This window comes from Gorilla gorilla, chromosome 6 (genome assembly GCF_029281585.2).
Source record: "Gorilla gorilla gorilla isolate KB3781 chromosome 6, NHGRI_mGorGor1-v2.1_pri, whole genome shotgun sequence".
Classification (NCBI taxonomy): domain Eukaryota; kingdom Metazoa; phylum Chordata; class Mammalia; order Primates; family Hominidae; genus Gorilla; species Gorilla gorilla.
In genome coordinates this window covers 29,248,743-29,275,232 of record NC_073230.2, presented here as the reverse complement: position 1 = coordinate 29,275,232, position 26,490 = coordinate 29,248,743, and the positions used below count along the sequence as shown (strand labels likewise).

At 39.3% G+C, this 26,490-nt stretch overlaps 1 protein-coding gene across 1 annotated transcript in view; it reads right to left on the bottom strand.

Moving 5' to 3' along the window:
* DNAH11 (dynein axonemal heavy chain 11) overlaps positions 1-26,490 on the bottom strand; it is a 359,011-nt gene that overhangs the window by 102,354 nt on the left and 230,167 nt on the right. Inside the window, exons 56-61 of the mRNA XM_055347302.2 lie at positions 25,497-25,730; positions 20,365-20,511; positions 14,924-15,037; positions 12,693-12,836; positions 11,877-12,059; positions 10,121-10,222 (exon numbers count right to left, since the gene is read on the bottom strand). Of these exons, the coding sequence (XP_055203277.1) occupies positions 10,121-10,222; positions 11,877-12,059; positions 12,693-12,836; positions 14,924-15,037; positions 20,365-20,511; positions 25,497-25,730 (924 nt within the window). The remainder of the gene's footprint in view (positions 1-10,120; positions 10,223-11,876; positions 12,060-12,692; positions 12,837-14,923; positions 15,038-20,364; positions 20,512-25,496; positions 25,731-26,490) is intronic.

Below are 26,490 nucleotides of genomic sequence, written 5' to 3'. Positions count from 1 at the left end.
AACATGGCGAAACCTTGTCTCTACTAAAAATACAAAAATTAGCCGGGCGTCGTGGCGGGTGCCTGTAATCCCAGCTACTCGGGAGGCTGAGGCAGGAGAACTGCTTGAACCTGGAAGGCAGAAGCTGTAGTGAACGGAGATCATGCCATTGCACTCCAGCCTGGGAAACAAGAGCAAGACTCCGTCTTAAAAAAAAAAAAAAAAAGAAATAAGATTGAAGTAAAAATATTACAGGTCTATTTTGGGTTATTAAGAGTACTTATAGTTTTACCAAACACAGAAGCACATGAAGGCTCTGGTATCAGACTCCTTGGGTTGATATTTGGATGCTGCTACCAGCTAAGCAGTATCAAGTTGGGGCTATTTATTTACCTTCTCTATGCTTCAGCTTCATTATCTTAAAAATGGAATTAATAATGTTACCTAGCTCAAAGGGTATTTTTTTGAGGATTAACTTTGATGATTTATAGAATAATATCTAGGACAGTAGAAGGCAATGGTTCTCAAAATTTTTGGTCTCAAAACTCTGTTACATTCAGAACCCTAAAGGGCACTGGTTCATACAGATGATATCAAGTAATATTTGTGGTATTAGAAGTTAAAGCTGAAAAAAATTTAAAAATTAATTTATTTAATATTAATAAGCTCACCGTGTATTAGCATAATTTTATTAAAAATAATATTAACAAAACAAAAATAATGAAAAATGGCATTTAGATTTTTGCAAACCTAATTTTAATGACTTATTTAACAGAAGACTGTTAGATTCTTATACCTGCTATTGCATTCAATCTGTTGAGGTGTTGCATGTCATACAGCAGTTGAAAAACTCTGCTGTATGCTTGCTGGAGAATGAAGGTGAATAAAGCAGACAATGCCTTATATAACTTGCAGGTGAGGAAACTGAGACAAAGATCAGTTGAGTGATTTGCTATAGTTTCACTAGCAAGTGAGTGAAAAAACAAGGCTATGAACCCAAACCTTCTGAGTCCTGGACCAACTTAATGGAAGGCATTTCACAAAATAGATGTTTGAGAAGTTCCAGTTGTGAAGAGACAGAGCAAATACTTCCAGGCTTCCCAGTCAAATCACACATGGTATACTGTATAGTTAAGAGTATCCAGCTTTGAATTTAAAAATGTCTTGGTTCTGCCAGGCACAGTGGCTTACGCCTGTAATCCCAGCACTTTGGGAGGCCGAGGCAGGTGGATCACCTGAGGTCAGGACTTCAAGATCGGCTTGGCCAGCAGGGTGAAACTCCATCTCTACTAAAAATACAAAAAATTAGCCGGGCATGGTGGCACAAGCCTGTAATCCAGCTACCCAGGAGGCTGAGGCACAAATATTGCTTGAACCTAGGAGTCAAGTTTGTAATGAGCTGAGATCGTGCCACTGCACTCCAACCTGGGTGATGGAATGAGACTGTCTCAAATGAATGAATGATGTCTTGGTTCTAGTTCCTCTGCCTCTTACTGACCCTGGTGGTGTGGGCTCATTTTTCACTTTATGTGAGCTTTACATTTTCTCATGTGTAAAATGGGACTACTCCTAGTAATACCTACTTCATAGGTAGGTGTGCTATGGAATAAAATGTGTCTTAATGCATGTAAAATATGGCACAGCACATTCAGCAAGCACATGGTAAGTTAGCTTGGTGTGCAAATATCACTGGAGTTTATTTCAAATGGGATACAAATTCACTTTGGTTCATTTTTCTCATTGAATGAAAATGTAACTTAATGGCAAATGTTTGGGTAAAAGTTGGCCCTTGGCATGTAACTCTTAAGGGCATTAGTGAATGTTCACCAGGAATAAGTACTAACCTGGTATAACAGCCAGGATTCCAAGCATGCTTAAAGATGACAATCTACTACTTTCATAGGAATGTCTAATTGTTGATTTGAGCTTACACTGACTGTTTTGTGTGTATTCAGAGATTTGAAAGGAGCACTAGTGTCTCACATGAATACAGTTAATATCAACATAAATGTGTAAACTGTACATATACTAGAAAAAATAGTTCAAGGGCTGGGTGTGGTGGCTCAAGCCTGTAATCCCAGAATTTTGGGATGCGAGGCAAGCGGATCACCTGAGGTCAGGAGTTTGAGACCAGCCTGACCAACATGGAGAAACCCAGTCTGTACTAAAAATACAAAATTAGCCAGGCATGGTGGTGCAGGCCTGTAATGCCAGCTACTCGGGAGGCTGAGGCAGGAGAATTGCTTGAACCTCGGAGGTGGAGGTTGTAATGAGCTGAGAATGCGCCACTGCACTCCAGCCTAGGCAATAAGAACAAAACTCTGTCTCAAAAGGAAAAAAAAAAAAAGTTCAAAGCAAATATATAATCATCAAGATGATTTTACTCTAAAATAAGTAAGATTAGGTTTCCAAAATATTTTCTGAGGGACTCTTAAAATTGCTTGTACCTTTCTCCTTGTTTTCAAAAAATTTTTCTCTGTAGAAAACTCTATTCCTGCTGTTTTTCTTTTCTCACCACTCATTCTCTCCTTCATCTATTGTAATCTGACTTTCATTCCTATCACTTTTTTCTTTGTTCTTCTCTACCATTTTACTGAAACATGTGATCTGATAAACAAACTTTATTCTCTCAAGTTACTAATCATTGTTTGTAAAAAAACAAAAACAAAAACAAAAACTAACAGTTATTGATCCTCTAGCAAGCACCCAGCACTATTTTAAGTATTTTACATGTGTTAATGCATTTGATCAGTTCAGTAAGTCTCAGAGAGATTTCTTCATTTTATAGGTGAGGAAATTAGAGAGTCAATGAAGCAAAAAAGTTACTCAAGCTCACAAAGATGGAAAGTACTGGGCTAAGATGTAACACGTGATGTTTGGCCCCACAGCCTATGCTCAGATGCACTGTGGTATCTGGCCTCTTTACTATTTATTCCAGGTGATGGTTCCCTTCCCTACCTTGGCCGCCATGACAACAATCTCTCCTGGCTCCTCATTCACCTTCCTAACCATCTCTTTTCCTTGCTCTTTCAGATATCATCATTCTGTACCCAGTTTATAAACTGTTTATAACCCAAGTTTCTCTCCTTGACTTTCTTTTGTTTTCATTCTGCTTCCCTCATCCATGTTCATTCTGCTTCCAGTCTCTTCCCCTTTGTTCACTGGCCCACAGATATCTTTCCAAAAGGCAAATGTGATCAATTTATCCCTCCTGTGCCCAACTGCAGTTCTTCAATTGCTCTCCCTGTCTGACAGTGGCAGTTCTCATATATGGCTCACAGATCCCTACTGGGGCTAGTTTATTCTGCTAGGGCCCACTGAATCTACGTTCGCCTTCATCATTGTCTATAACATGGTTAAAAGAAAATACAACTACTATTCATGACTGTCAGGGACTTTTTTTGGCATTAAGAAGAGTCTTCAATATTAGGGAGCTTAGTATATTCTGGCCTATAGGACAAACACTTACCTCTTAACCAACACCTTGCAATTTCCCGTGTGATCATGTCCCTGCCTCACTTTTCACCACAAGTGACCCCACACACTGACATTTATACTCTACTCTTCAGTCATGTTGAGGTACTCATTGTCCACAGGACACGTGACCCTCTTTCTTGAAATGCCCTTTCCCTATCTTCTGGGTGAAAACCTATTCATCTTTTAAGACTGGATTCAAGAGGAAACTGCTCCTCCAAAACTTTGCTGAGCACCCAACCCCATCCTCACGTGCAGAACTGACCAACTCCATTCTTTGTGCTCCAGTGGTAGCCAATGCAACCTCCCTTGGCAGCACTTAGCAAATTAAACAGCATTTAGTAAATCTGTAAGATTTTTCAGAGCAGGGACTGAGCCTTCTGTGTCCCTCTGACTCCAGTGCCTAGTCCAGTGTTACAAAATGTTCATTGATTGCTAAAAGGAAAGTGAGTCCTTCAACTAGAACAAAATAAACCTTTTAATTAAAATATAAAATATGGTTCTGTTTGTTAATTTAACTAATAGTTTTTGAGTTCCTCTCATGTGTCAGGTGCTAGGCATAAAAAGTTAAAAGACTTTAAGGAGCTCATAGTGTGGAAGACAGAAAGCAAGTAAAAGTTCACATGTTAGGATGAGGCGTACACTGATGTGTAGGGTGTGTGGAATAACAGGGAAACTGATCAAGTATTTTCTCCAAGGAGTTCCCCTAAAGTCCAAGCTTGATCTAGGAGAACAGGGAGAATTAGCAGATGATAAAGTACCAGATCCCAAGTAGCTTTCAGTATTAGTACACAGCAAAGGTCAGTACCCACTAGGTACTAGGCACTAGGATCCACACACCAAATCTAGCAGCCATCTGGTTTTGTGTGGCCTATGAGTAAAGAATGGATTTTACATTTTTAAATGTTAAATGTAAAAAAAATTAACCTTTACCTAAGAATAGTTGTGCAAAAGTTTGAGAACACAAAGGGATGTCACCAGAAGGGCAGAGTGGAAGTAATCTGGCTTCACTCTCCCCTACAGAAAACCCAAAACAAATATCCAGTGGTAAGACTATCACCAGCAACATCCTGGAACTCAGAGACACTACCCAGAGCCACAGAGAAGTAAAACACTCTGAGCAGCAGAAGAAAGAACGTCTCTATTTGCAATGCCCCTACCAAAATCTACTCAGGTACTGCACGTAGAAAATGCCCCCCAGACTCGTAGTTCCTACACTGGAGAAAGTGAGACTGAGGTGGACAGCCATTTTTCCCACTCAGCCATCTTACAGTCCCTTGCAAGAAAACTGCTTTTTACCGTAACCCACAGGAAGTATTCCAAGTGCCTACAGAGACAAAAATCCCTGAAAGCATCTAGTGATAAAGAGGGAAGGTCAGACTAGCATCTCCAGCCCATGAAATTCTCTTCTTCATCTCAGTCAAAGGAGATGCCAAATCAGAGTGGCTGTTCAACAGCACCACACTGTACGAGGCACACTCCATGGGTCTTCTGGGCACAAACCCCCAGCTAGCTTTCCCACAAAGCCAGAGTATCTTCTTGGGGCCCCTTACCCTCAATTCAGGATGGTCAGTACTTCAAGCATTTCTAAGAGTCAAGGCAAACCTGAGCTTAATGTTCCATATAGTGCCGAAAAGGAAGCAGTGATCTAGAATTAAGGAACTCAACAGGTGACTACAAATAACCTCTAAGCAAACATACTCTAGAAAGACCAAAACAAGCCAGTCAGCAAAGACTAGCATAAATAACTAATCCTTCAATGTAAAGCCATAGATGTATATCCACAAGAGACAGCAGCAAACAGGGAGCCATGACCTCTCCAAATAAACAAAGCAAGGAGCGAATGACCAACTCTAATGAGATGATGATGTGGGAGCTCTCAGATCAATAATTCAAAACAGCAGTTTAAGAAAACTCAGCCAACTCCAAGATAATACAGAAAAGCAATTCAGAAATTTATCAGAAGTTTAAGAGATTGAAATAATTTTTTAAAAATCCTGGAACTGAGAAATATATTTGCTGAAGTAAAAAATGAATTTGAGGCTTTAAAGAGCAGAATGAGTAAAGCAGAAGAAAGAATCAGTAATTTCAAAGACAGGCTATTTGAAAATACACAGAGGTGAAAAAAGGAAAAATGATGAAACCAACAAATGTCTACAGAGAATGACCTCAAAAGAGCACATCTAACAGTCACTGGAGTTCAAGAGGGAGTTTAAAAAGAGCAAGATGTAGAAAGCTCGTTCAAAGAAAGAAGTATAAATAGTAAACATGAATAGATCTAAGTGGATAGACTGAAATACAGTAATAGCAGGGGACTTCAACACCCTACGCTCACTAACAGACAGATCAACCAGACATGAAATCAACAAAGAAACATCAATGATAAACTAAACACTAGACCACATAGGTCTATGTGATATTTATAGAACATTTCATCTAACAGCTGCAGAATACAAATTCTTTTCTTTTTTTTTTTTTTTTTTTTGAGACAGAGTCTCACTCTGTCATCCAGGCTGGAGTGCAATGGCACGATCTCGGCTCCCTGCAGCCTTCACCTCCCAGCTTCAAGTGATTCCCCTGCCTCAGCCTTCTGAGTAGCTGGGACTACAAGCGCGTGCCACCACGCCCAGCTAATTTTTGTATTTTTAGGACAGACGGGGTTTCACCATGTTGGCCAACATGGTCTCGATCTCCTGACCTCGTGATCTGCCCACCTCACCCTCTCAAAGTGCTGGGATTATAGGCGTGAGCCACCACGCCCAGCCTGACAAATTCTTTTCATCAGCACATGGAACATTCTCCAGGACTGACCACATATTAGGTCACAAAACAAGTCTCTACAAATTCAAAAAAGGAAAAATCATATCAAGTAACTTTTCTGATCACAATGGAATAAAACTAGAAATAAAAAACAAGAGGAACGCTGGCAACTATATGAACATAGGAAAATTAAACATGTTCCTAATCAGTGGGTCAATGACATTAAGAAGGAAATTTAAAAATTTTTTGAAACAAATTAAAATGGAAACCTAATATATTCGGTCTATGGAATACAGCAAAAGCAATACTAGGAGAGAAGCTTACAGCAATACATCAAATGCCTACATAGAAAAATAAACAACATTCAAATAACAAACCTAATGATACACCTCAAGGAACTAAAATAATAAGAACAAATCAAACACAAAATTTTTAGAAGGAAAGAAATGAGAAAAATCAGAGCATAAATAAACGACTGAGACTAAAAAATACAAAATGTCAATGAAATGAAAAGTTCATTTTTTCAAAAGATAAACAAAATCAACTAACCTATAAAGAAAAAAAAGGAGAGAAGACCCAAATAAAATAATAAATGAAAATGGATATATAACAACGGATACCACAGAAATACAAAGGATCATTAGAAACTACTATGAACATGTATATGCCAACATATTGGAAAATCTATAAGAAATGAAAATATTCCTGCGCATATACACTCTACCAAGATTGAACCGTGAAGAAATAGAAAGCCTGAACAAACCAGTAATGAGTAATGAGATTGAAGCAATAATAAAAAGTCTCCATCAAAGAAAACCCTAGGACCTAATGGCTTTACTGTTGAAATCTACCAAACAGTTGAATAATACCAATTCTACTCAAACTTTTTCAAAAAATTGAAGAGGGAATACTTCCACACTCATTTGATGAGACCAGCATTACCTGACACCAAAACTAGACAAGAACACAAGAAACTACAGTCAGTATCTCAGATGAAGACAGATGCAAAAATTCTCAACAAAATACCAGCAAACTGAATACAACACACATTGAAAAGATTATTCAGCATGATCACGTGGGATTCAACCCAGGGATACAAGAACAGTTCATATGCAAATGAGTAAATGTGATACATCTCATTAAGAGAATAAATAACAAAAACTGCGTGATCATTTCAATAGATGCTAAAAAAGCACTCAACAAAATTCAATATCCCTTTACGATAAAAATGCTCAGCAAACTAGGTATGGAAGGCACATACCTCAACACAAAAAAGGCCCATCTCTCACTCCTGCTTCTGCCATGTAAGATGCCTGATCCCCCTTTGCTTTCTGCCATAGTTGAAAGTTTCCTGAGGCCCCGCCCAAAGCAGGAACTGCTATGCTTCCTGTACAGCCTGCAGAATCATGTGCCAATTAAACCCCTTTCTTTGTAAGTTACCCAGTATCAGGTATTTCTTTATAGCAATGTGAGAACAGACTAACACACCAACCATTCCCAAATATATATTCCTGACCCAGGCTTTTCTCTCAAACTCCAGTCATGACTGCTGCACACTTACGTATGGATTTTTCTATAGGAAGAGGGTGGGAACTAAGATTTATGAAGTGTCTACTGTGTGTTGCACACTAAATAGTATCTTAATGCATCAGGAATCACAGGTGGGAATGATGGAAAGAAATACCTACTCCCTTCTAGCTAACGTAAGCTGAAGGAGCTTGCCCGAAGTAGATGGGGGAGCTCTTAGGAGGGAAAGAAAGGCTAAGAACCACATACAGGCACCAAGATGCTCCAAAGGGTCTCGGGAGCAGGAGCTGTTTACAAGTCTCATCAGGACACTATCTTTGCAATGTATGCACTCTGTTTTCAGTCCTTTATTCCTTTTGCTCATGACTCAAACTCTAGAGATGGGGGATCAAGTTGGGAAAGGCTGGATCATATATCTAGTCCTTGAAAAGGCAAGGTCACTCCTGCTAAAAGCCTCACCTGAGTGCATCCAATGCAGAGAGATTCTTCCCTAAAGAAAATCAAGCTGTTTTCACTCAAAGGTGGCAGACTGGAAGCTGAGTAGCCCAAAATCACACATGGCCACCTTGAGAGTTGCTGTTACCACTACTTGACAGATGAGAAACTGAAGCTCCAGGGGTTTCTGTAAGCTGCCAGGGTTGTGCCGCCTCATCACTCTGCTGGCTGCCCTGCCAGCACCTCACGCTCCTCATCCTGCTCCTGTATTCCTCCCGTCTCTCTGTATCCCATCAACCAGCCTTGATCGTAATCTCTCTCCCTCCATCATGACTGCTCCTGCCTGAGCTGAGGCCCTAACAGGATCCACGACAGTGGCTTTCTAACTTGTCTGCCTGCCTCTAGGTTCTTTTCTTCTTCCAGCATCCATTCATTTTGGTTGTATCATTAACTTGTTAAAATCTTTCAAAGGCTTAATGTCACCAATCAGATAAAATTTAAATTCTGTAGTGTGAAAGGGAAGGAAAGCCTATGCTCACCTTTGCAAGTTCATCTTTCATGATTCCCTGATACTCTCCAAAACATTCATCGCAGGGCTCTGACTTGCTGGACACTTCAAGCGTCCCAACTGCTCCTTCCCTCTTTTCCTTGCTTTCTGTCAGGAACACCTTTCCCATCCTAGTTATCCTGGTGGTTCCTAACCAACATCTAAAGCCCATGTCAATCCACCTTCACTAAGGAACTTCCTCTAATTTCTTCGGGCTCGGTACTTTTTAGTGTTTTCTGTATGTAGCCACGTATATATCGATAATGCTGGACTAGGATGAGTGGTTTACATATTTGTAAGAACAGTAGTGGTATTTAGTAGTACATATAATATTCATTGAAAATATTTTCTTTTCTTTTTGTTGTTTGAGACGGAGTCTTGCTCTGTCGCCCAGGCTGGAGTGCAGTGGTGTGATCTTGGCTCACTGCAAGCTCCGCTTCCTGGGTTCACGCCATTCTCCAGCCTCAGCCTCCTGAGTAGCTGGGACTACAGGCACCCGCCACGACGCCCGGCTAAATTTTTTTTTGTATTTTTAGTAGAGACGGGGTTTCACCGTGTTAGCCAGGATGGTCTCGATCTCCTGATGTCGTGATCTGCCCACCTCAGCCTCCCAAAGTGCTGGGATTACAGGTGTGAGCCACTGCGCCGAGCCAAAAACATTTTCTAAGCACTTACTATGTGCCAAGTACTATGGAAAATTCTTAATATGAATTACTCTTATTTAAATCCCCACAGTTCTACCTAAGAAATGGACACTATTCAGGAAAAATAGCTAATGCATGACAGGCTTAATACCTAGGTGACTGGTTGATAGGAGCAGCAAACCACCACGGCACATATTTACCTGTGTAACAAGCCTGAACATCCACCCTGGCACTTAAAATAAAAAGAAGGAAGGAAGGGAGGGAGAGAGGGAGGGGAAAGGAAAGAAAGAAAGAAAAAAAAAAAGGAAGGAAGGAGAGAGAGAAAGAAAGAAAGAGAAAGAAATGCTTATTTTTATAATACCTATTTCACAGATTAGAAAACAGAGGCTCATAGAGGTTAACTACCTTGTACGGGATGCAACAGTAAACAGTGGAGCCAAGATATAAGCCAGATAGTCTGACTCCAGAAGCCTTACCTGGAATCACTATGTGCTGCCCTTCCCTTTCCACTATCAGACTGCAAATGTTTCTTAGCTGTAGAAACCATGAACATTTGCACTTTCCCAGTTCAGCGTCTAGCATAGAGCAGATAAGAAATACCTACTGAATGGTATATAAGGAAATACACTCATGGAAGATCGAATTCCTTTGTGCTTGATAGGGCTCAGATATGGTGCTGTCTGAGGGTGGAATCCTAAGGTGGAGGCAGCGACCACCTCTTGGGAGCCTTTTCAATGTCATAGTTTGCACTCACCACAAGCTTTTTCCTGATAGCCTCTAGTTTTTCAGTAGCTGCAGCCAGTTCTAAGTTTGCTTGGGCTAATGCTTGGCGTTTTGGCTCCACATCACAGTAGACCTGAAAATTCATGAATTAATACAGATACAAAGAGGATAAGTAATCATTCAATCCTAGATAGGATGGATGCTTTACAATTAAAATCTCTAATTCATCTAGCAATTTCTCTTTTTTATTGAGATGGGGTCTTCTCATGTTGCTCAAACTGGTCTTAAACTCTGGGGCTCAAGGGATCCTCCCACCTCAGCCTCCCAAAGTGCTGAGATTACAGGTGTATGCCACCACACCTGGCCTGTTATTTTTCAGACATGGTAACACCTAAAGGCAGAGCACAATCCACATAGCCTTCCACATTCTCTCTGGTCCACCATTATTTTACTTATTTAATCTGGACCTTAGAGTTACAAGTACTTGCATAAAATGCGATGTAAGTCAAACACCATTAAGATACTAAAATCAATTTGTCATAAAATGTGAAGATACTCCTCATATTACTAGAAATTGCATTGTGCAGGAACTACAGCCAACGCTGAGATCATGTCTAGCCTTTAAGGCAGAAAATAAGTGTGGAAAAATTCTCAACACAGAAAGGAGGGTGGGAGATATCCACACAACATCAACCACATTGTCACTTTTTTGTCTAAGTTCCCAACCACCTTAAGCATATGTTGTTTGAATGGACCATCTGAGAATTTAGGTAGATCAATTTTTTTTCTGCTGGTGGGGAGAGAGGAAGGAAATTAAATTTTCTTTCCTATTTTATAGCAAAATAAACACAGAATGCAGCCACAGTCAAGCTCTATGCTTGTCTTTTCACCTACTGCACAAGTAGAAGACAGGGCTGAGACATTTTATTATGCAGAGAGGCCGTACATCAACCACAACCTGTCTAAACTCTTGCTTTATGAAGATTGCCACTAAAGAGAGAGAGATCAAGAGAGTCCTATCCCTGTGGGCCCCACAGTATAAAGGAAATAGCCTGGCTTTATGAAAATTACTTTGGGAATTGAATTGACTACATTGACTTTTTCTCAGTAATTCCATATTTGAATATAACATACAACCCTCTAAGTCAAAAATGAGAGTTCTTCAGAGTTGTGGGCCATGCATTGTTCCCTTATTAGATCAAGTACTCAGCAAAGTGCTTGGGATACAGCTGGTCGGTGATAAATATTTGATAAATAAATGACTACATGAAAGTATAATCTATCTCTACGCTGCTGAAAAGTACAAATTTTAGATTAGATCACATATAGGCACAAAACTTACCTGTCATTAAAATACTAAAGCAAAGAAATGGTTATTTCCTCATCTCACTATGTCAACAATACAGATGGTGTGAATATTTGCTTTGAGAGCAGGCACTACATTTCATTTGATGTGAATTCAGATTTGCAGTTGTTTCAGGTCAACATGAATTAAATATTTAAATGTAAATAAGTAAAATTCATATAAAAGTTTTCATCTAATTACTTACTGCTCTTTAATCTAAAGGAGCCAATCACTCTGCCCAAAAAAAGATAGTTTCTAACATTTCAAATATCCTCCTGCAGAGAATTGTTTACTCTAACATGCTCATGTCTTAGTCTTAGAACTACATATCCTTATTCAGAAAATGAAATAACAAATTTTACTCTTCTCGCTGACCTAGAAATTGATGTGTTTGCAGCCCTTTGTGGAGAACATCTGTAAACAATCAATTTAGGATTGATACCTCATAGAATTTAATGATGTTGATGACCCAGGCACACAGGCCAGCTGCTGCAAAAGATTTGGTTCGAATCAGGTTTGGATTAAACTCTGGGTCTTTCAAATACTGTTCATTCACCACTTTCAGACAGTTCTCTGGAATGTGCTCTTTGTCATAGTTAATTAATGCTTGCAAAAAATCATCAACCTGCAAAGCAAAAAGATTTATTGCAATGAACCCATTTTGGCTGCAGAGAAAATTCCAAGATCAAAAGTTAAAATCAGCTTTTAGGACTCACATTACAAAAGCAAAATTGGCAAGCTGCATTTATCCTACTGTTTGACTTTTTCAGTCTTTATAGTATGAAGTTAGAATTAGCAATGGACACTTTTAAAACCTCTTCTATCCCAGGGTAAAATATTCAGTCCCAGCACAGGAGGTATTCACATTTTGAAGAAAAGAAAGGCAGAAAATAAAAAGCAAAAAACACACCAAAAAGCCCCTGTGCTTCACCTTCCTATACATTAGTAACATTTTTCCAACCTAAGAAATCCATGTAATTTTCTCCCTCCTACACTTAACTGCTTTCATAATTTTGCAACTAATTAGCAACCTTCCACCTGCTGCTGGCATTGACTTAGGTATGCCATAACCCCAAGCTAACTTCCAACTTGGCAAACAAAAACTGTAAGTCTAGAGAACATATACAGTAGATTACATTCAGCAACTATGAAGATGATTTCTTCTGACTTAAACATCTTTTGCTATTAAGCATAACCACAGTACTGAAAACAGTATGGAAATTATCAGGATGTTCATCTTGCCAGGCTGGGCTGATACCTTTCCCATGAAGACTTTAGCTGCTTTCCAACTTCGGTCTTTGGGCACTCTTCCCCGAGGAGCCAGAAGGACCATCACGGCTGCAGTAACATTGGTAACTGCGATGGGGGGGTTGGGAAAGGCTTTCAGCTCACTGAGGTTGACCTGAAGAAAAGAAACACGTACACAGACAGGATTAGGGGAAGTTTGGAGAAGCTCTGTAAGTTGCCAAGCAAGTCTTTAGTGGACTCCCACTTCTCCTTATCAAACCAGTCTCAATTTGGCAATTCTTTGCCACCTGGGGACTCCACCTTGGAACTCCAGGAGGTTCAATTCTTGCTGGGCACTTCTCTGATACTCTGGAGACATCACTGCCCTTTCTTGCCTTCAAGAAAAATGATCTATATATCTATACATCAGTCCTGCAGAGCCCTGCTCACTGAGGCCAGGATACACACACACACACACACACACACACACCCCCACACGTATGCGTATATGTTGTAAGATATTTATAGGTTCTATCCCACTATGTAATAGATTTGCATCTTAACCAAGCCCCTCCCAGACACATAATTCCTTAATTCAGTGTCTCTTAGGTTTGTTTTTCTGTCTTACATGTACAAGAAAGAAACATCTTCCATTACACTACAGGAACTCTCAACTAGGAGAGGGCCAAGATAGGCTGAACTTTCTTCTCTACTCCTTTGTCTCCTCAGGTCATGCCATTGATTAATCCAACAGATGATATTAATAGTATAAATTATATGTATCAGGGCAAACACTTGGAGGCAGGTAATAGCACATATAAGAAGCTCATGTAGGCTTATGATATTTAATACATGATTTGAAAAACAAAAACAACCAACCAGGTATTTCCTGTGATACTTTATGTGCTACATAATACACTCTTGCTTATAAAACCTTATCAAATGTTGAACCTGATTCTGTTCCCTTATCAGAAGCTGCCTATTTATTTGGTATATGATTACAAAGAATGGAAACAGAGTGAAAGCAAGAACAAAAACAAAGTCTTAAAATATGCTAGTAAGAATTGAGAGCTGGCTAACCAAGATTCTTTTATAATTTATACATATACACAGCTTTATATTTTAAGTGGAGCTATTTTGCCTGAGTAAAGAGTCATTATTCAGAGAAAAATTTGCAAATTTAGAGAAACACAATAAAGAAAATAAATATTCCATTACTCAAAGACAAGCAATTACTCTTACTTTTTGCCAGTCTTTTTCTGTGCACATATTCTTACCAAAAGAATTAGTCATATAAAATACCCTATTTTATAATCTGCTTTATTCACTTAATATATCATGGTTAATGTGTCACATTGCTAATTAGCATTTAACAATATTATTTTAACGGCAGCAGGCTATTTGAATGCGTAATAATCAGAGTTCTGTCATGGTATATTTCCATTTAAAATTTTTCAGTTTTATGGTACTCTAAGAAATACCCATGTAAGTATCTCCTTAGTCACAGTCAAAATTATTTTCTTCAAAAAATACTTACAAAACGAATTCAGTATTTCTATGAAGAACAGTGAAAATCTCGATTCTTTCCTTTTTGAAATGGAATCTTAAGAATCTCAGGCCCAGTGATTTCCTGAGCTCTCCCCAGAGGTCTGGGAGAAGACCCCAGGATGAGATTAGCTGCAGGCTCTTAAAAGAACATTGCCCCCCATTTCACTTTCCCTAACAATATGCTAGCGATGAACACAGCTTACTTTCTCTTATAAGAATCTGAACGCTTAGGGAGGTTTCACCAACTACATGAAGCTCGAAGAAATGGGGGGGACCAAACCTAGGTATCTTTGCTCCCATTGTTCTTTCCATGAGGGTCTCTCATCAATGCTACTCTTTATATTCCAGAGGAAATAAAGAATCCTTCGCCTAGTTCTTAAAGCAACACATGATATGAAAAATTGGATTTGGGTCAAATCCAGTTACCAACAATCCAGTTGCCTTTCCTAAGAGTATAAATCCCATACTGTTGGAAATATTCAAAAGGAGACTGCTTATTGGGGTGCCGTAGAACAGGGTCCTGGATGGGGAAAAGAAGTTGAACTATAATGACGACCTCAAAGGTTTGCTTCAACTTTAATATTTCATGGGTGCTTCTTTTCTTTTAAAATACTTTTTGGCTATATGGGCTACTCTCTCAGCTCAGTTATTCAAACTCTAATAACCTTTAAATATTACTTTGAGGAAACTCAGGGACCAGTAAATTATCTTTACCCTGTTGAGTGTATTGAGTGCAGCTGTAGCAGCCACCAGTGCAGGCTCAGCCTTGAGTAAGTCAGCTTCACATTCTCTCTGTTTCTGGAACACTTCAGTCTGAATGGCTGTCACCTAATTAGAGAGGAAAAGCACACAAACCCGTATAAATTATTATCACAGATATCTCTAAAGAAAAAATGGAGGTTGACTCAGACGCACTGTTAAATAATTCATTTCTCTGTACTTTGAACAGGTGAGGAATTTGTTAAACAGACTAATTTTCCTTTAGACACAGTATATATACAAAGTTTTATAAATGTAAAAAACACACAGTAACAAATCTCAACATAAATGGATTCAAGTTCCAAAATGCTCCAAGAAAAGCTTTGACTAACTTAATTATAAGGTACCACTAATAGTAACAGCAAGATTAAGTGATTCCTCTGTTCTTCAGTTTTCTTTTTCAGAGAGTCCTGGATTAACAAACATCTGGGCTAGCTTAGTAACCTAGACCACAAAATGTTCTTGCTAGGATTCTCTAATTTTTACTAACTTTTGCTTAGAAGCCATGTTGGCTATTCCTAAAGAACAGATCTGAAGCTCTTTTGATCAACTGGCCAGAAGATATTCTATCCTGTGGTCATGGATTGCATGCCTAACTATAAATAAAATTTTAGTGAAGACTAATTACTGGTTTCTCCACGGACATGATAAGAAACCAGAGATGCAAGAGCCCACATCTGCCTTCGGTATTGGAACAATAACATTGATACCCACTCTCCTCTTGTGGATCCAGTGGCACCTCTTCCCAGGACACAGAGGGCGCTGCATCAGCCTTCTGACATGATATATAATGTAGAGGAAAGTCATGCTGGTAAACTTGAACCAAACCAAAATGAGAAGACAGGGCGGGGGTGGGAAGTGGCTTATCCTCCTCTCCTTAAGATACCTATAGAATCTGAAAGGCCAGGAAGAGTGAATTTTTAGTCCTCAGTAGAAATTTGAGTTTCAAAGCTGTGGCACTGGGCACCAGGATCTAGCCACCATGGGAGACGGTTCCTGTGGTGATGGTGATTGTGGAATATAAAGTGTGAACAAAAGTGTATTTCTTCAGATGTATTTGAAACGAACAGGTTTAACTATACCATAAAATTAAACACTGCTCACGACAAATTATGTTGTCTACTACAGCTTTATTAGCAGTAATTACCCTTCTCCTGATTAACCATTATTTTGCTGTGTACTGTACCTTTTATAAACATAATTGGTTCGGGGTAGATATGTGGCCTCCTGCTAATACACACACAGCTATCATTAATGTAAATCGGAGAACCCTGCATGCTTACTGAGAACTACTCCAAAACCACAACCCTCAAAAGCTGCCAGGAATGGACCATGAAAATTTTCTGTGTGCTACAGAACACTGCTACGGATAAAAGAATTTATGTGAGTGAAGGAGTTATCACCTCAGGTTTATTTATTTTCCATAAGGACACAGTGAATCTATAAATGCTGTTTGTTACCATTTATAATGGCATCATTAAAAAAATCATTTTAAATTGGAATCAGGATCATAGATTTTTGGTACTGGATAAAACCTTAAAGAGTACTTCTTTTAAGTGCTCTTTTTTTTTTTTTTTTGAGACAGTTTCGTTCTGTCACCTAGGCTGGAGTGCAGTGGCATGATCCCGGCTCACTGCAACCTCCGCCTCCTGGATTCAAGTAATTCTCCTGCCTCAGCCTCCCCAGTAGCTGGGATTACAGGCACGCACCACTACACCCGGCTGATTTTTTATATTTTCAGTACAGGGGCTTCACCATGTTGGCCAGGCTGGTCTTGAACTGCTGACCTCAAGCTATCCGCCTACTTCAGCCTCTCAAAGTGCTGAGATTACAGGCATGGGCCACTGTATCTTGCTAAAGTGCTATTTCTATCAGCCTAGGAGCTGCTACTCTTTTCTGACTCCTTTACTATTAATGGAGTATTTTTCCTTTGGGTAATTTTTATAAACAAAACAATCTTGAACATTAAATAAAAACTCACTTATACAAATGAAGAGAATTCTCAGGTTGGTGAACTTATTTCTCATTCTCAATACCGTTTACCCTAAGGTGCAACAATACTAGAAGAGTGAAAATTCTGTATATCTCAGTAAGCTGTTAAGCCAGTGTACAATTTCCTTTGCCCAATGGCTCCTAGGCAGTGGTCAGCAAGGCTCAACCTATAAAACAGGAGAAGAGTTGCAGGGAGTGCCTACAGAGTGTGCTTTCCCCCTACAACTGTAAGTTAAAGCAGGAATTTGGAGACAGTTTCACCCTTGGGTAGACCAGAAATTCTCTGCCTTGCATTAGTCAACAGCCCCTTGCAGATGTTCTTAAGATTAGTGGTGATAAAAGGGAGAGAATAAAGAGAATGAAGTCCCAATAACTGCTTGTTATGAGCTAAACTGTGTCCACCCAAAATTCATATTTTGAAGACCCAAGCTCACCATGTGACTGTATCTGGAGACAGGGCCTTTACAAGGTGATCAGGTTAAACTGAGGTCATTAGGGTGAGCCCTAATCCAAACTGACTGGGGTGAGAGTTTGGACACACACAAGAGACATCAGCAGAAGTAATCACAGTGAAAAGATCATGTGATGATACAGCAAGAAGGCAGCCATCTGCAAGTCACAGAGGGAGAAACCAAACTTGCCAATACTTTGATCTTGGACTTCCAGCCTCCAGAACTTGGAGAAAATAAACTTCTACTGTTTAAGCCTCCCAATCTCCCAAAATACCCCATGTGGTATTTTTGTCAGGGTAGCCTTAGCAAGTGGATACAGTGCACTTGTCTGCCTTTAGATTATAAGAATTTCCTTATGATCCTCTAAAACCCAGGCCCACCCACATTCAGAACAGAAACACACGCAAAAACTGATGGCCATTCCAGATCAAGACTGATGCTCAACTTTTGAAGAGATGATATTAGCGCTTCAATTTAGAAGGTGCCTCTACTCATGAAGGTTTACACTCTACTCAAGGGAGAACACAGTCTGAAAGCAATGAGAGAATTCTCAGCATTTTAGAATTTGGAGCTGAGAAGCCAAACAAAGGTGGAAGAAGAACTAATTTTCACAGGCTTGATGATGCTTGCGTGACTTGGAAGTCACTGCTGGCAATGCCCAGTGGTTCAAATCGCCCTTGATTACCTTATAGATTTGAAGCAATGATTTCAACCTGCCTCTCTACATGGGCTGTCAAGGTTCACGGCAAGACATTCTCTAACCCGAACATTTATTTAGTCATATTAAATGTGGCTGTGTACTTTGTGAGCTACGCAGCATTACTTTTAAATTACTGCTCATGTTTGAAGACTTGAGACCCCAATTTCATAGGACCAGAAACAGTCCATATTCACCCCCTTTAGTATGGCATAGCATAGTATCTAGCACATTGCTGAACATATGACAAATGTGAACCCAGAGCATGGACTCGGGTGTTGATGAATTTCTAGATGCTTTCTAGATTAATTACAAAAGAACTTTCTTCCATGAATACCCAATTTACAATAGTTCCTTCCCACCATCATGTCTCTCTACTGGATTTTCATCAGAGCACTTATCTCAAAATATCCAGCTTCTCAATGTGTTACTTGTCTCATGTCGGTCTTTTCCATTGCAATGTAATCTACATGAGAGCACCCTGCTTGTCAAATATCCCTAATAGTCTACAACACTGCCTGGTGACAAAATAGATGTTCAGTTAATATTTGTTATTTATAATTAAATTAAGCTCCATGGATAAAATGAAAATGTTTAGAAGTTTTATTTTTATGTCTTGGTATGGATTAAACATAAAAAATAGTATGTCCCTTCTTTGTGTTTGAAGAACTTCACTAAACAACCTGTCAGATGAGTTCTAATTTGCTAAAACTTCTTTCTCCTTTTATGAGGGTAATTTTTCCTTAGGAATTCAAATGTAAAAATGCAAAAAAAATCTCTAGAGTATTTATATTTTAAGTTTCCAAAAAGTATCTGTGATGATAGGTTATGATATAATAACTACTAGAACATCACACGTTTGTGTAATGCCTGAAAAATATTCCCTGGGTAGAATTAGCTAATGGTGACTGTATCATGTGTGATACCTAATTGCTCAATGGAATAACATACTTTGTCTTTTTTGCCCCTCTTTTATGGAGAATGGGGTCTCATTATGTTGTCCAGGCAGGTCTTGAACTCCTGGGCTGAAGCTATCCTCCTGCCTCTGCTTCCCTAAGTGCAGGCATTACAGGCCACTGTGCTCAGCCCAATAATATACTTTTAAGGACATTCTCCACTTATCTGAAACTCAACAGAAACATTTACAACCCAAATTAGGAATTACATGCCCGCTGATCACATAGGGCATGCCAAATGTGCCTTATCTTCAATTTTAAATGCCATGATCTTATTTCTTAAAACTGTCCTTTTAGAGTTTTGATGTTCAATATACTTTTCAAGTCTTTAGTTGTGCAAGGAAAACATGCTCAATATGCATTGGAAAAAAAAAAAAAGAAAATCAACTCAATTGTATATGAATGGCAACACCACTGGAAAAACTCAAATATTTTCAGGTAACATAAAATACAAGAAAAATGGCATAATCACTACCGATTCAATGGCTGTGAGAATGTTAGCAACTTATAACTTTTTATTAATTAGGCCCTGATTATACTTTTTTGTCTAAAATAAGAATTTTTTACCTTACACATATACACTCAATTTTTAAACAAATATGTATTAAAATTTTTCTGTTTACTATGGTATTTCTTTTGAGATATCAGATGTACAAAACTATGTCTTCCATTTGTAGCTGACGTTTTGGTAAAAGAAGATGACAAAAGACAGTGTACTTATTTCAGAATTGCTAGAAACCTGAGTAGAAAGAAAGCAGAATCTATATAATCTTAAAAGGAATTATTTCCAACAATAAAACATAATACAGAATGCCAGGGCCTCGATCGAATCAAAAAGAACAAATTTAGCTTAGGACTTAATAATAAACTCCAGTTGTATTATTAAAATGCAAAATTTGAAAACCATCTTGCAAAGTGACGGAATGGGCTTTGGTAACAATTGAGTTGTTCAATTTGCCTAAAAAGTGGAAACCTTTAAAAACCTCAGAGGTGACTTCCTGACCTTTACTATATTACAAATAGGCCTGATGTTCAAGATCCACATCCATTATATGCTTGAATGAGCTCAGTATTTATTGTTCTTTCATATCACTAAAAGAGCTAAAAGGTTGGGGAAATGCATAATGTAAAGAAAGGTCAAGTGGTAATCACGGTGTGAAATGCTGTTACATGTGTAACTATAATAATTCTTTGGACTTTATGCTCCCTGGAGAGGAAGTTGTTCAAAATTGTTCACCTACCAAGGTTTATTTTGTGCTAAATATAGCTCCGCACTCTAAATGGTGGAATTAGCCTGACCTTTCGCTCCTCAGCATCAGCGATGGTCTTTTCCCGGCTCACTTTCTCCGTCTGAAGGCCGATCTTTGTGATCAGAGCTTCGGCATCATGATTTCTCAGTTGCAGCTCGGCTTCTTGAGAGGCAAGTCTGGCTTTTAGATCTCCCACCTAAAGCAAAAGTCATTATTCTTACGTCACTGGCGTAAGAATACAACAAATCCCAGATAGAGCTTATTGCTGGGAATGAATTCAGGGATCCCTAACAATTTGTATCTTGCATCTGTCTCTACCCTGATTTTCACTGTCTTCTGATTTGCAAAAATGCAGCCACATTGTTTTTCTCCACATGAGAACAAACAGAATAATATTTTCCAATGATTGTGCAGGAAATATAATTAATTTTTGTCAGCACTAACAGGTTGAGTAGGGAAGTTGCTCTTCCCTCTGTCTGACCACACGCTCCTTCACCCACATCTGCTTTTGGGTCCCAGGCAGCTAGGGCTCAAGGAAGCAGAGGTTGTGGGAAGACATACTTGGTGATGAGCTGGAAGAACTATGCCTCTCACTCTCCAACAGAAGGTTGCTGGAGGCTTCAGTAAGTTGACGACATGAATGCTCCTTGCCTGACTGCAGATTAATTGGCTGCATATTAAAATGCCCACTGATAGGTCTCACCTCTTCCCATCAAACACAAAATAGCCCTCTTGATTTTTGTCACCTCATTTATGATCATGAAGCTAACCCAATATTCAACTTAATACCTGCTAAGAAGAGCAAACCGTGTGTTTGGGGTATTAGTATGCTGTGGCCAAAACTCAGTGAGCTTCAGGGGCATACACGTCTCCCATCAGTCCATCAATAAATAACCTTACTCAGCTCTTGGAGAACTTAGCCTTCCGAGGAATCCATGAATTCATCTGCTAAAAAGAACTGTCCATTTTTTTCAGTTATAATTTCATCAGGTTCAGAAAGCATTACCAAGTTTCTCAGTTTGAGGGTCATGTAATTAAAAGCAGAAGTGAGGTACTAGAGAAAAAAAACATGACTCAGTTCTCAGAAATATCTGAAAGCAGCTTTACACATCACAATAATTATCTCTCCACTGCACTTCTTTTCCAAAAGTATAAATATTACCATTAAAAAATCATAGCAGCAAAGAACAATCATAACCATTTACATTTATTTTAACTCAATTGCTAAAGACATTTCAGTGGTTTCATCTTGTGGAACGACGTCCCATTACTATATCCAAGTAATCTTGTAGTTTCCACCCAACGCAGTATATTCACACTCTATCTAAAAAGCATGATTACTACTATGGCTGCTACTTGTACTATTATAGATTAAGCTACGACTGATTTTTCAGCCTGTCTATAAATTCAGGGTAACTTTGCATAGTGACATGCTTCTCAGTTCTTTTTAGCCATATGAAACTAGTATTAGATTAGGCCATAGTCAAAAGAATCATCCATCAGGAAAATTCAAGTAAAACCACCATATCACTACGCGCCTATTAGAATGGTTAAAATAAAAATTAGAGATGCCACCAAATTATTGCAAGCAAACTGAGAAACTGGCTCTCTCATACACTGCTGGTAGTAATGTATAATGTCACAGCCATTCTGGAAAGAATTTGCCTGTTTTCTATAAATGTAAACATGCAAGTACCACACAATTCAGTAATTTCATTTTTGGTCGTTTGTGGATTTATGCCTACAAAAAAAAAAAACCTGTACATGAGTATTCATAACAGCTTTATTTATAATTGCCAAAACCCAGAAATAACCCAGATGCCCTTCAGTGGCTGAATGGTTAAATTGTGCTACCTTCATTCTGTGGAATACTGCTCAACAATAAAAAAGGACAAATTATGGATACACCCAATACCTTGGTTGGATCTCAGGGGAATTATGCTGAATGAAGAAAACCAATACCCAAAGGTTACATATTTGTATTGCATTTTTGAAATGACAAAACTATAGAAATGGAGAATAGATTAGTGATGGCCAGGAACTAGGATTCAGGAGGTGGGGAAGAAGTGGGGGGTAACGTAGGTGTGGTTATAAAATGGCAACGTGGGATCTTTCTGTAGATGGAACTTTTCTGTGTCTTGACTGTGTTAGTGAGTACCCAGACCTACATGTGATAAAACTGCATAAAACACACACACACACATACACACACACACAAGTAAAACTGGAAATCTGAATAAGGTCTGTGGATTGTACCAATGCCACTTTCCTGGTTTTGGCATTGTACTAATTATGCAGGATGCTACCATTGAACCTATAAGATGTGACAGGGACCTGTCTGTACTATGCTTTGTAATTTCTTCTGAATCTATTATCATCTCAAAATAGAAATAAGGCAAAAAGAATCACCCAAGAGACTAGGACAAAATTATGTTATTTCAAGCCCCAATTTCAGTTTCTAAGGAAGCTGTTAGCTCTGAAATATTCAAAGTGACTGAAGCCGTGGAAGCAAGGCTTTCTCTATGAAGAAAGGTCACTAGGACTATCTGTGATGACCTAAGCTGACATCTAGAGAGAGGTTATTTGGCTATAAAAGGGGCTTACAGCTTTACTGTAAAGAATGAACATTGCTAATGTTTTCAAATGACATGGCATTCCTTAAGGCAGACCCTTAGAGGATACATGCCCCAATACACAGGCATTACGCTCTCCATACAACCTGATCTTACGCAATATGGCTCTCCAATTCTCCACATAGGAAACCATCCCCTTTTTATAACCCACTTATTTCTACAACTGCCATGTAGCTATTGAATATTCCAACCACTTTTTTGATAGTAAGAGCATTCCATGCACAAATACCTAATGAAAAGAAATCACCGTCAGTCTTTCCATCAGACTTCATGTGTCAATCAAGATGTCTTGTGTCTTTACAGACTTTCTGTCTGTGGTTCTTAGCTAAGGGGGAGTAAAGAGACCCAAGCAGCCCTGGACTTGGCAGACACAGTGAATTGGCCCTCCCATCTCTCTCCTTGCCCATCCCCCTGACTCATCAATGTGTAACTGAGGTGACTATTAAGAAATCACAGTCTCTCTCTCCTCTTCTTTTTTCCTGTGGCTGAGATGCTGCCACCACTGGAATGGCCCAGGATGGTACCCCACTTGCTTTTAGCTCACAACCTTTAAGTATGGCAGAAGCACTTATCTCTTTGCTAAGGATGCCCCCACAGTATTGAAAGCTCAGTTTGGGTGACAACACTATCATTTCCTGATAGTGGGCAAAGTCAACAGGTTCAGTTTGGGATGGCATTCAAAGAGATATAAATGCTTTGTGAAACAGAGCTCCTTCCTCGTCTTATCTAGCCCAACAGGACTCCAGGGAAAATCTTTCTTATGGAAAAGGATCTTGATTTAAATGAGACAGAAGAGGATAGACAGATAGAAGAAAACTGACATGGAGAGGGGCAAAAGATAAGCAAGTAAAATAAGGTGTGAATAAAAAGAGACAGGAAAGACAGACTTTTTTTTTGAGACAGAGTCTCACTCTGTTGCTCAGGTTGGAATTCAGTGACCCACTCAACACACTGTAACCTCAAACTCTTGGGCTCAAGGGATCCTCCTGACTCAGCCTTTCAAGTGGCTGGGTCTACAGGTGTGCGCCACCATGCTCGGCTCATTAAAAAATTTCTTTGTAGAGACTGGGTCTCATTTTATTGTCCAGGCTGGTCTCAAACTCCTGGACTCAAGCAATCCTCCCCCTTCAGCCTCCCAAAGTGCTGGGATTAAAGGTGTGAGCCACTGTGCCTGGCCTAGACAGACGTTCTTTGAGAGGAAAGGAGAAGGTGCACAAATATGGATATGCTATTTGTGGGTTTCCTAGAAACTATTCTTAATATCAACTGATCCCAACCGTCCTGGAAACCTACTCACCATGGTTTCTCTTTCCTAATTGTGGTCCATCTACTCACTATTAGTACAGATCACAGTGTTTTGCCACAGAGTCATTCTTGGTATAGAAAACTAAGAGAAAAAGAGGCAAGTGGTGCTTTGGCCCAGAATGACTGAAGGACATGGCCAGAGAGCCCTTCAGAGTGAAAAGGTGCCCATTTGAAAAGGTGCTCCCTCCTTCGGGTCTCAGTTTATTTCTAGCCTAGCCACAGGTGGGTTACCCAGGCCACTTGGGGAAACCACTGCCCCAATCCTTGTAAAGCATATGAGAGTCTGACCTGATGACATGACTCTGAGAAGGCCACCAGTATTTCTAGTTTTGAGGTGATCACTAGTGAGAATTCTTCTCACTCCAGCTCTAAGTCCTGACTGGCTCAGAATAAGGCTGGGCTACTCTTCAAAGTCTTCAGAGTCTCTCATTCCAATCTCTTCTTTCCAGCCACAGAGAGGCAGCATAGTGCCATGGACAACTCACGGGCATCAGAGCAACACAGACCGGGGTCTAAAACCCAACCTCACTGGCTCTCTGGCCTTAAACTCTTTACGCCTCATATATAAAACTATAGTAGTAACAACTACTTCATGAAATCCTTTGTTTTTTAACAACGAAATAATGATAATACGTGTACAGACCCACACATGATTAACATCCTGTGCTGATTCTCTCCTGATTTACTCCTGCAAGTTAGAGGCATCGCCCTTTGAGGGAGCAGGGGCCTTAGGACAGAGGACACAGATGACACTGGACACTTTTATCTAAGAGAGCTGGTGGCTAAGAGGTGCAGACCAGTCACTAAGGGAGGAACAGCTCTACCTTGGGATCTCGCCACAGTCATTAGCCAGAAAATGATGCCCTCACTGGAGGTTGAGAATCTGAGACCAAAAAAGATACTGGTCCATCCTAGGATGATAAGAACCTTGACGACAAGTACCGTGCACTGAAGAAGTCAGAGACAAGAGAGGCAATCCGCTGTGTCTGCTCCCTTCAGTATCCCACACTACCTTGCACTGAGTCAGGCCAGGAAGAGAACATTTCGCCCTAATCCAGCTGTGAGTCGGCCAATCCCATTGTAGGCTTTCGAAAGCAGTAGCAGTGTATTCTTGGTGTCATGAAACTGTAAATTTCAGCAGCTGGCATCTTATAGAAATGGATTTAGTAGTGCTTCAAAAGGAAATATATTTTTCTGTTAAACAGCATAAATGTTACTCAGTAATAACACATCCTGGTCATACCTGAGAGGCTGTGGTTTTTAGCTTTTGGATGCCATTCACCAGGTGTTCTTTTTTCTCGGATACCTCATTTTGCTTCTTCTTCAACAGGTTCTTAAACAGTGATATTTGTTCTAGAAAACTCTTTGGGGTGGTATAGTTGTGTCTTCTCTCATTCTGGTAATATCTGGTACTCATTGCATTTACAGTGGTGTGAACATGTGCCATGAAAAGGCTAACAGAGTCTTTGTGCACTGGCTGAAAACACAAACATTACAGTTCATGTGAAATCCTCTCAAGTTAAAAATACAACTTAAAAAAAAAGAAAAACCAAGAAAATGATCATTTTTTTTCTAAAAGTCAGGAAAAAAATGATAGTATAACCTACGAAAACTTATTTAATCTTTAAACGCTATCCACAGGATTTGGGAGATTACAATAAAGCATTCAGCTTGAGTAACCTTCTTCTTGCCAAGCAGGACAAAGGGTTTTTATGTGCTCCACATACCAAATACAAAAGCCAGCATATACAGATCTTCACAACTTGATTTTTATCTACCGAGTGTGTGAAAGAGAAGGTGGAGAAACAGACACAATATCCTGAGAAATATTTCTGCCATTGCTTTCAAACTAAGCTTTAGACAAAGAGAAGCAATAACCCTGCAAAGTCACTGAAAAAAAAAAAAAAAGCCAAAACTTAGAAACTCACAGTTTTATGAGAACTCATGTAAAAACAAACTGGATAGTAGGGTATAAATGTCATTGCTTCTGGGAGAAAAATATCATGATCATTTCTGTTCATATTTGGGAAAGAAAACCCACAAAAAGAGCAACTCTCCTTCAATGAGTTACTGGAAGACCCCCCACTATACATTCTTTCCATTTTGTCCTCTATGACTTCTGAAGTAGTTAACTTTTTAATTTGTGGAGTCACATCTCCCTCATTTTAATGATTATTTATTGCATTCTGTACAAGATAAACCAGGTTCAATTAATCAAGGGAAGCCTAAAAATCAAT